This window comes from Sinohyriopsis cumingii, chromosome 7 (assembly GCF_028554795.1).
Source record: "Sinohyriopsis cumingii isolate HCF-2022 chromosome 7, ASM2855479v2, whole genome shotgun sequence".
Lineage (NCBI taxonomy): Eukaryota > Metazoa > Mollusca > Bivalvia > Unionida > Unionidae > Sinohyriopsis > Sinohyriopsis cumingii.
In genome coordinates, this window is record NC_142967.1 from 31,368,840 (window position 1) to 31,381,015 (window position 12,176).

Genomic DNA, 12,176 nt, shown 5'->3' on the forward strand with positions numbered 1-12,176 from the left:
TCCCATTGTCGCTATACAGGCCCAGTGGGGTTCTGTAATGTTAATTCCCATTGCCGCCCTATCGCCCCACTTTACTACTCACAAATATTGCAAAAAATGTTTATTCAAACATATTTTAGGCACAAATATTTTTGTTAAACATATTTCAAGTACAATTACTGATGAAAGAAAAACATGACTTGAAAAATAAATTTGAGATTAAATAAATATAAAGATATATGAAATAATTAGATAGCAGAGTTGTAGTTAGAACTGATTTTGTAAAAAGTCTTTATTCTTATACTTAATTTCAAAGTACAGAAGACACACAAACACACACCGATTAATACCTCTGAGAATTCCAAGTTGTTGCACGTAATTTCTCGAGAAATGGTCTATTCCAAGTTAGAGCTAACGACCATGCAATTTCTTGAGAAAGAGCCCAACAATTTGGAATTCCCAGTTGTTGCGCGCAATATCTCCAGAAATGGCCTATTCCAGGTTGGAGCCAATATCCACAGATGTAAGACGCATCGTAAAATAATTTCAAAATGCTCAGGGTCCCCGATGAATGACAGACTTGACTGAGGTGACATTCTACCCCTTTATTTGAGGGGGAGGCTGAATCATGGCGACAGACTCGAGTCATTTGACGTGTCCGACTTGTCTGCAGGAATATAGTAGTATCGTTAACACACCCATATTACTTCCATGTTTGCATTCAATTTGTCGGCATTGCTTGGAAAAATTGATAGATAATTTAACAGTGTCTGAAGAGAAAGTTTACCACTTTAAATGTCCCGTGTGCGTGAAAATTGTAACAAAGCCATCTGATCTGCCTGTAGAAAAATGGGCCGGACATTTCCCAGTAAATGCCATTTTGCAGTCTTTGTTACCGAAAACGAAAGTAGACCAGCTCTGTGACCCATGTCTGTACGTTGATACGTCCATTGCTGCCGCCTCCTACTGCGCCACGTGTAAAGAAGCCTTGTGTGAATTATGTGATAGTGTACATCGTAAGAGCAGAGTTTCACGGGAACATACATTCCTCACGCTTGATGAGATCGCCCACCCTTCGATAGCCGTAAGCCTTTCTGTGAGCATAACTTGCACATATCATTCGAACATGGATGTGAACTTTTACTGTGCATCGCACGACTCTATATGTTGCTCAGACTGTATTATTGATTATCACAAGGGATGTAACAATATACTGAAGCTAAAGCAACACGCTGATAAACTTTTTCAGGCCAAAGAACCTTCGAGGACGATGGAAAGAATAAAACAACTGGAAAGTCATCTTGACAAATATAATGCAGCGAGCAATGAAAACTTACAGGAACTGGAAACTTCGACTAAAGATATGACAATTGAAATTGATAAGTTAATATCTACATTAAATGAAGCAAAGTCCAAGATTTCAATGGAAAGGGAATGTTTATTAGAAGATGAGTCACGGAAAAGATGCAATGAAATGCAAAAATGTCAGTCTTTGAAAGCAGCCTTGAAAGACTCTCTAATCCTCCTTGATACAGTTGTGAAGTATGGTAACAGACATCAAAGTTTCTTAATACTACACAAAATTAAAGAGCAGCTTGCATACAGTGAGAAAACTATACAGGACAATTATTCTGAGGTTAGACAAGTTGAAACCAGGATCCAACTGAACGAACATTTTATTTCATTGAGAAAGCTAACCGAGAGCCAGATTGCACAAATAGAAATTACAGAAAACAAACTTAAAAAATGTCTACCTGTCCAGAATAATTACGCGGTGACTTCAGACTCAATACGAGCAATGATAGATGAAGGACAACCAAGCATATCGACCACACCATATGATTTAGGTACAAAATTATCTTCTGTTTAATTTCAACAGATACAGTTGACAAATATAAAGTAAGACAACTTATGTGATCCACAAAAAGCACTATTTTTGCAGAATTTTTAAATGAATCATAATTTGAAGTTTATAAGATATTTTACAAACTTTGAAATTTATATTTTAGATTTGTAATGATATTTTATAATTTTTCTAAAAAAAATTCAAAAAGTTTTATTTGAAATTCTAAAATATTAATGCACTATAGGTATATGTACCATTAAGTATATCCTTATCATATATATATTATATTTATAATAATAATTTGTGAAGGTCATTTAGTTAAAGTGATTTTTAATTATAAGATCATTTCAATGAGTTGCATACTTTCAGGAATGAGTCATATAATACGCATGTCGATTTCATTCATAAATTCCAAGGTCGATGTCTCTAATAAAGATCATGTGGTCTAAGGTCAAAGCTATTCGCACGACTGCCGTGTGGCCACTTTTAAAAAGACTTTTCGCATGGCCGCTGCATGTGTACCATACAAAATGTACTTATCTGAGCTCAGAAGGACTATTCGCACAGCCGCCAGTTGCATAATTTATTTAAAGCAGCTGTTTGTATGTCTGCCATGTACCTAAACATTCATTTCTTTTTTATAGTGATTGTAGGTAAAACTGGTAAAATATTATACTCTTACTGCTTCATCTTCTGCAGTAACACAAACACTTCTCTTACCATATCTTGTGTAGACAAATTGCCTATAATGCACATGTAAACAGCCCATTCGTCCTAACTGGATGGTTAGAAAGGCCAAGTGCACAATAAAGCATACGTTCTCCATATTATTGTGTCTTACATCTACAATGATGATTTGTGTGGAACGATCGTTTCAAATAGCAATGAGCTACAAGGCATACTCGTCTGTATCCTTGAGGTATCAGTTTCGGAGATCTTAAGAAGAAATCACACAATAATTCGTAAACAATGTAAGTTTTGTTTAAAAACAAGTTCATCTGCACTTTGAATTATCATTATACCTGTACTGAAATTCAAAATTTAAAAGCTGTTAATGGCTACAGGCATTTGTTCCGTGACAGTTTATTTATGAGTGCTTTACTTTGTTTATAGAATAGAAATGCACCATCACAGGAAATGGCAACAATGGCGAATATAACAACAAATAATCCTAATATGAATCAAATTTTTTCCTTCTTTAACATCTATGTATGCTTTAGTTAAAGCCTCTTTGTCACAAAAATGATGCAGTTTTCTACCATTCTGAAATCATGTAAACTGTCCGTAATGCATTTATGACAGGGTTACAAGCACCTAATAAGGTTTAGTTTCTAAAATTACATAAATGTTAATGTACAATAATTTAAATATTTATCTTTTAACAAATACATTGATTTCAATATACATGTATTAGATTTTTTCTTCAAAACTGGAAATAAGGATAAAAAGTAAAGAAGAAAATATAATTAAATTCAAGAGCAAATTTTATAATTATTTCATTAATGAGCTTCAATAGGAGATAAAAATGCAGTGTTGGCACAGGTAAGAAGTCACCTGATTTTATTCATTTAATGGTCCACAACAAACAAGTTGCACCTAGGGTTTCAGTTATTGACCTTATGGAAAAATAAAGGTATTTTGAATGGGTATGAAAGTCAGTGTTTCCCCTTACCCTCATTTGCCCTTCAGAGACCCCCGCCCCCCATTTTTAATTTGACCCCCAGTTTTGATACCACAGTTTGTTTTTAACTCAGTCTGACCCCCAGTTTTGACACCAAGGTGATTTTTGACTCTCAGTCTTGCACCTCTAGGATTACACTGAAAGTGTATTAAGCAAGTTGATGTTTGTTGGTCATTGCTATGCATAATGTGTACAATTACGGGATTTAGCTACATGTTATCACATGATGCCAACGAAATGAAATGTCTGCTCCGAAATGCATAATGCTCTGAAACTGATAGCAAAAACAATAAGTTTAGCTGTTGGTTTTGGAAGTGCAAGTATTTTTAACACTATTAAATCATACTGTTCAGGAACATAATTATATAGATCCAGACTATATTCTACTTTCATAAAACAACAAGAGGCTCTTTATCAATAAGTTTCATGACGATGGAAGTGGCTGGATTTTCCCTCTGCAGCAGAATTTTTTTTTTTCTTTTCCTTTCCTTTTTTTCTTTTAAATTTGGAAACAGTAATATTTTGGACTTGTCCACAATGCATTCACTTTTTGCCATGTGGATAGCATTTTCTGTTCTGGCTGCACATTGGCCATGTGATTAGTTTTAAAAAGTAGCCACACGGTGGCTGTGTGAATAGACACTTTCATGGTCTAAATAGGCCATGAGTGATGCAAGTGGGGATAATTCCTGACTTGTTAAAAGGGGAACAGCAGATTTTATTTGCTGGTGTTACTATTTCAAATAATAAGGACTAACTAAAAGCCTGGAATCACATTCTGAAAATAGCATTAGATATTGCATTGTTTGCTTAAATATATCTTTTTTTTTATTATATGCTCATTTTTTTCTCTGATAACTGTAGTAGGCCTATTTCCTCATACTGCATGGCTTCATGTTGCAAGGCACATGGGGTGTTACGAAACACCCAAATCTGCTCAAATCCACACAAATCCACACACAAGTCCAGGCAAATCCACACCAAATCGCATTGTGTCTACCGTCTCACCTATAAATGACAACACTCTACCCTCCCCCAATTTTTTCTTTAAAACTTAGTGTTCTTGTGTAGGGTTGATCAATAATAAATACAAATGCAATTTACTAGTATTATATCTTTCGACTTTAATCTCTTAAGAGATAAATGACAAATCACTGTATCGCATCACCTCATCGCTCGGCCAAATACTACACGATGGAGAGATGGAACAATTGACCCTAACAGGATTCCATATAAATGACCATTAAAAATATATAAATGACCAAAAACAAATGTTGCAAATATTTTATTGTCATACAGAAGTGGTTTTTCTCTCTCTCTCTCTCTCTCTCTCTCTTTCTTTCTCTCTCTTTCTCTCTCTCATGCACACACACACACTCCTACATAATTAACTTGATTCGTTATTTATTATATTGATTCGGTATTAAGATGGTGAAAAAGAATAATCTTTAAGTACATTTCTTCATCCAATTGGTCATTTATAATATTTTTTAGTCCGCTTTGATGCCGGCCGTTTCAGCTGGCCTGGTTTTTTTTCCAACTTTTTCGGAAGCCTTGACACACTTAAAGATTCAAAATTTAAAAAAGACCACAAAGTTGCAAAGGATAAAATTTAAAAAAGTAGCATTACGTATATATTATAGTTTTCCTTTCCAATCTCTTCAATTTCCTTCCCTTTAATTCTTTCATGACACATATATTTGCTACCACTATTGATTTTATTAAAACCACCACAACCTCGAAATAATCTTCACTTGGTTTATCTGATATGTTTTGCACTGTAATATCATTTTGCGTAACTATAATGTCATTCCTTAATTTGTCTCATTTCGTCCCTTGTTGTCTGTTAATTAATTGCTTTTTTCTTCGTACTTTTCAAAAAGTTTTCGAAATGTTTATATCCAATGTTTTTTCTCCAGATTACACTACTCATAGCCGTTGAAGATACATAGCTTATATCAATCCGTATTGTTTAATGGTTGAGCGTGACCTTAATCTGATTATAATTACATAACAGCTTTGAATGTGATAACAATTAATTTAATTAATTGCTGCTACAAATCCTCTTTATTTATCAAAGGAGTCTATTATATGCATATCATCGCACGTGTCTTGATCATCAACGATTTTTCTACTGTTTGGCATTTGAAAACTGTTACAAGGAATGATTATTCATGGTAACATTTAGCTTTCAATGCCCTTGGTATGATTTACATAAAAAAATTCTTTTCTTGTTTCAGTTTTTTTTTTATATGTACGCATCCTTAGTTGTGTCCATTAATTTCACATATGCCGAAAATTATTAATAAACGTTCATTGTGACAAAGTAAGATGTTCAGATGCTTTACTAAAGCAAAGTGATCGCTATCCAAACCGGCTGATTATAACAAATATTATATTTAGTTTAATGTAAATTTTAAATGTGTAGCCTTATGTGTTTATGAAATATTTATCAACAATCATAAATATATATTTGTGATTTACTATCACCGAAAAAGATATAAACCATGGCAAGATGTATATACACTACAGATATGAAATTTGGCATGAAATTTGCAATGGAAATCCAAAGATTCTGAAGTTACAAACATGCATTTGTAGTTAATTTTATAGACTGCCTTCTCCTGATCTAGGCAGATGAAGGGGCAGGGGATTTATTTTTGCTATGTATAGTCGCAGATGTTGCGAATCTAGTGGCCATTATCGAAAATTGAACTTTTTTTAAACTCAACATGCTGGATCCATGTGTGTGATGGCTGACATAACATTACTAGATTCTACTAGCCAATAACCGTTTTGAATTTACTGCATTATTATTAAATGAAATATAAATATATTACAATTAATAATAAGAAGTTCTAAATTTTGGTTGACAATAACTTAATACAACAGTAAGTGGAAATAGACATTGAAAAAGAAGAAAAAAACACGTGGACCATATAACATTCTAGTAATTGAATCATTTTACTACGTTATTCACACAGAAAGTGAAATACACTATATAAATGTGAATGCATTCTTGTCCCATCTGATGTGAAGATTAGCTTACATCATGTTATGAAGTTCACTGGTGTGATTGGTTTGCAATGTCTTGTGATCAGGTTGTATCATAATTATAGCACACACTTATGTTGTTTTAAAAAAATATAAATATTAGATGAATTAAAATATGTAAATTCCTGCATATGCTGCATTTGTTAGTAGATAAAATGGTCATTGAATCGTTTCAAAATCCATGGTACTACATGATAACTACACACATAATTAGGGGTCTATATCAAAATAATGTAGTTTTTGCGTGTACTAACCTATGCAATTTAAAATTAGTTACAAATTATAAATAAATGCCGATACTTACATTCTGCAGACGATGCATGCCCATCAGGTAGTCAAACTCTTTACCATCCAATGTACGACACAAAATGCACACATAATCCAGATCATTCTTTCCCCACATTTTCAATTCATCGTCCGAGATTTCTTGACATTTTCTATGATACCAATTCTTATGCAATGAACATTTAACACAGTCATTTGAACAATTTGATTTGCATCCACCACATGGAAACCTGGCTATGTGTTTTTTTTAAATACTGAAATCTACCATGATTCACTTAATAAATCACAAATGAAGACAAGAAATGTGCAGTATATAAGCTTTGTTTCAAAATGAGAGATGAGCTCATGAAACATTAAGATTATTTTCCTTGCACTAAGTTGCTTGTAATTAACACAAAAATGTTTGGTTTTTGATCAGGACAGTGTCGGAACTGATACTCATCATGTAAAATTTAATTTGGCTTAATAGAGATTTTGTTCAAGATGTGGCTGTGATTTTGTATAGAAATAGAACAGTGAAGAATTAAAGCACAGAATTATGAGAACTTCCAGCTGACAAAAGTTGTTGTCTAGAAGTCCTTGGAAATAGGGGAAAACAAGGGACTTCCTGCCCAAATTCACTAAAGTGCTTGATTCGCTCGATAGAGAGAGAACCCTTGCATGTAACAATATATATATATATATATATATATATATATATATATATATATATATATATATATATATATATATATATACATACATATATATATATATATATATATATATATATATATATATATATATATATATATATATATATATATATTCGCAAATGTTTTGCACTGTTGTTTGTAAGTTTTTCTGTCATTATATACATGTTTAGGTCTCACTGAAACCAATTAAATGCTGACCACAGTGATAATCTATTTCACTGTCAAGGCTACAATAAACCATTATATAGGGACAGAGAGACAGCGCGGGTGTGTGTGTCTTGTTGTATACATTAGGGAAGATGTAAATGTAGAAAGGCGACTTGACATGGAGTCACATGAAATTGAGAGGATCTGGGTGGAAATTTGTCAAAATAATGCAAAATCATTCCTACTTGGTTTCATTTATAGGCCACCTTCATCCAAAACAATTTGGAATGATAACTTTTTGAAACAAATAGAAAATGTTCTAGCACAGGAGAAAGAAACACATATACTCGGAGATATAAATAAGGACCTTCTCAATGCTCAAATAAGGAACAACTGGATGGAATTTATTGAATCATTAGGCCTAGACCAGCTGGTAAATGAGCCTACATGGGTAACATAAAAATCGAGCACTCTTATTGATCACATTTATACCAACCTACCAGACAATGTGGCTTGTGTTAACGTACCAAATGTTGGTCTTAGTGACCACTATCCTACTTTTTGGACAAGAAAGGTTAAATGCAAGAAAAATAAGAGAAATACACACAAAACGATCACATACAGATAGTTCGAAAATTTTAATGAAGAACAATTTCTTAATGATCTATATAAAGTACCATGGAATATAATCCAAAATTTGGATGACATAGATGAAGCTCTGAGGGTGTGGACTGACTTATTCATGGATGTAGTCTCTAAGCATGCACCACTCCAAGTACATCGAGTAAAGACTGAAATTCAACCTAATTGGCTTACTGTTGAATCCTAGATGCTATGAAAACATGAGACCAATTCAGTGCTATGGGAAACCATGCACAATATAAAGTATGGAGAAATAAAATAACAAGTATGATTAAAAAAGCTATAAGAAATTATTATCAATCATTGCTTGAAAAGAAAAAGAGCAACACGGACTCCATTTGGATAGTCTTTAATGAACTCATTGGAGGAACACACAAAGATCAGACAAATAAAATTCACTCACTTCTGGTAAATGACACCATAGTCACTGATGACACTGACATTGCAAATATTTTCAATTATTTTTTCACCAACATTACCACAAAGTTAAAAGAACCAGTGATATAAAAGAACTTTAATGAACTGAAAAAGTTCTGATGCAGCAAAATCTCTAAGGAGGTATGTTTCTCTATGCCCCATTATCAAAACACTTTGTTAAAAAATGTCTCAGTGAACTTGATACCAAGAAACCTACAGGACGTGATCAGATTGCTCCACGACTCATTAAATCTTCTGCCTCTGCTATTGCAGATAGCATTCATAATTAATTTAAGTATTGCAACCTGACATCTGTCCCCAAAATATGGAAAATTGCAAAAGTAAGTCTTATTCACAACTCTGGTTCTAAGGATGACGCTGATAACTACCGACCAGTCTCAATACTACCAAACTTGTCAAAATTGATTGAAAAACGTGTCCATGACTCATTCATGGTATATTTAACCAAACACTTGCTGTTACACCGTAATCAATCAGGCTTTAGACAGAAACATTCCCGTGAGACTGCCTTGATCTCCCTAACTGATAAATGGCTTCAAGCACTTAACCAAGGTAGAATAATAGGATCTGTATTTGTAGATTTCAGGAAAACTTTTCACATGGTGGATCATGAAATCCTTTTGAAGAAACTGAAAATTTACCAATGTGATGAAAGAACAATTAAATGGTTTACTTTTTACTTAAGTGAGAGAACACAACATGTTTACATAAATAATGTTCTGTCTGAACCTGGAACAATTAGATATGGAGTACCACAAGGCTCAATTCTAGGTCCATAACTATTCATTTTATTTTTTAATGACCTACCACTTTTACTAAGAGACTCAATATCATCTACAGATCTCTATGCAGATGACACAACATTGTCAGACATCCAAAACACAAAGCATGAAATTTAAATTTCTTTACAGAATGCCCTAACCAAACTGGAAAACTGGTGCACATGCAATGGCATGGTGGATACTGGTAAAACTAAAATACTACTTATCTCAACACGGCAAAGAAGGACATATCTTTATAGTGATGAACTATGTCTGACATGGAAGGATACAAATTTGCAAATGGTCTGTCATGATAGACTACTTGGTGTTCATGGTAGATTATAACCTATCATGGACTGAACATGTCAAACATATCAGTAAAAAAGTCATGTTTATGGCTTCTCAGTAGGATAAGACATTTTCTCCCTGAAAGGCACAGAAAACTATTTTATAACAGTTACATACAACATTATTTAGACTACTGTAATATAGTATGGGGTAATTCAAATAATAAAAACTTAGCAAAGCTGGCACATCTTCAAAAAGGAGCATTAGGGCTAATATCAATCCAGAAAGAAAGAAAGGAAAATCTAGCTGGTAAGTTAAAAATATTACCTATTAAAGACCGAATCTGTTTGAGAAAAACCAAATTAATGTACACGATATCCCATAATAATGTTCCTGAATATTTACAATCACTATTCCTGTATAGGCTAACTGGTAAAAATCCCCACCTGCGATCCATGTCTACCAAACAGCAATTCCAAACCAGATAAGGAGTTTTTAAAAATGGTTTCCAATACTCTGGAACTCTGCTCTCGAATAGTATTCCAGTTGAGATTAGAAATGCCCACTCTATTTCCTTCTTCCAAACCCAATATATCCAGTGGCTTCAGAGATGCAGCTAAAAAAATAAATTCCTTTGTATGAGGGCCTCAAGGTAGATTAGTTCTTAGCTAATTGTGTTACCCTCTTTATATATGGTCATTATTATTGTTATTTATTATTATTATTATTATTATTATTATTATTATTATTTCTAATGAGTCACCCTCTGTTAATAAAGCATTATTATTATTAGTATTATTACAATAAGCAAACAACTAATCACTAAAATGTCGCAATAATTGTTGTTGTTGTTGTAGGGTTTAACACCATTTTTCAGCACACGATAGGCTATACATGGCGGCCAATATTAATGGTGGAGGAAGAACCCGGAAAACCCCCGGAAAGAACCACCGACCCACGAGAAGCTAATGGCAAGCTTTCTCACATACCCACATTAGCCAAATCCGAGACTCGAACCCACGCAGACAGAGGTGAGATGGCAGTGATCCGTAACGGAGAGCGCTTTAGACCACTCGGCCACCCAGCAATAATTGTAAATGGAAACGTAAATGCAAATGATGCATACCCTAGATTTTATATATATATATGTGTGTGTGTGTGTATATTTCTATATTATATAAATACTGATCTCAGCATAGTGTTTGATGACATTAATTTTCTTAATTTTCTATAGCTTCTGATGAGGATGGGAATTCTGTTGAAAACAGTTCAGACTGTTATCGTCAAAAGATCTGTGCATGTGACCCTTCCAGCAACCTCTCTGAGGTCAATACAGTGAGTAAAGATGGGCACAACGAGAGTCAAAAGCCAGTGAAAAGCAAAAGAAATACATTAATCACATCAGGGAATACTGCAGGTAAAAAGACTTTGTTATTGACGTTCTAGGTTGACATATCGGCTCATATCATTAGAGTATGGATCAGTATGGTTCATGAACTAAATTAATTTCTTGGCAATAGGGCAGGGATTAGGGTTTTGGCAATAGGGCAGGAATTAGGGTTTGTGCAGTAGGGTAGTTATTAGGGTTTTGGCAATAGGGCAGGGATTAGGGTTTTGGCAATAGTGCAGGGATTAGGCTTTTTTTGGTAATATGGCAGGGACATGACCGATCAGCTTTAAAGAATGTGGTCATTTAATTATAACGTCATTGGAAAAATGTTTTCTTTCTTTCTATATTTATGATTTTTGACCAAATTAAAGCATATATAAGTTTGTTTTGTGATCTAAATTAATTTCATGGCAATAGGGATGGGATGTGACCAATCTAGATATTCTATGAGATAATCATTGAAATGAAAGGGTTGTCTGTTTTGTGAATATGTTCTACCCATGTTTGCCCACTCAAGTTCATGTGCCACTGCTAATGTTGTTTATGGTGCATTATGTTGCTACCAGGTCATCAAAAATTTGATTGGTCAAAACCAGGGAAAATATGCCGTTATTACTGATGTATGGAATGTTGTACGTCTGCCCAAGAGTATATCGTACTTACTATAAGTTCTCAAAAGTTTGGTGTGGCTTACATTTGTTATTTCACACTATGCTTCAGTATTAATTTGTGTCTGCTGTGTAGACAATGCTGATACATCACACAATAGTCTTAATTGTACTGTCAACATTTATAGACCTATTGATATCTCCGTAATGATTTTAGACGGCCTTAAATAGATCTGCAGTTGATGGTAAATCGTCATGTAATTGCTGTTCTGATACTTGTATAAACCAAGTGTTTGATTGCTGTCCTGGAGATAATTTGTTTCACTGCCAGGCATCTTTCGACTGGATAGTACTGTTTCCAA

The 12,176-nt window shown here is 33.8% G+C and overlaps 1 protein-coding gene across 2 annotated transcripts in view; it reads left to right on the forward strand.

Annotated features, from left to right (window-relative positions):
* The first annotated feature begins 482 nt into the window (after positions 1-482).
* Positions 483-12,176, forward strand: part of LOC149794970 (E3 ubiquitin-protein ligase MID1-like) — a 43,198-nt gene continuing 31,504 nt past the window's right edge. For both annotated transcript variants that reach the window (XM_089964632.1, XM_089964633.1), the window contains exons 1-2: positions 483-1,826; positions 11,051-11,233. In XM_089964632.1, coding sequence (XP_089820758.1) covers positions 608-1,826; positions 11,051-11,233 — 1,402 coding nt within the window. In that variant the 5' untranslated portion in view covers positions 483-607. The remainder of the gene's footprint in view (positions 1,827-11,050; positions 11,234-12,176) is intronic.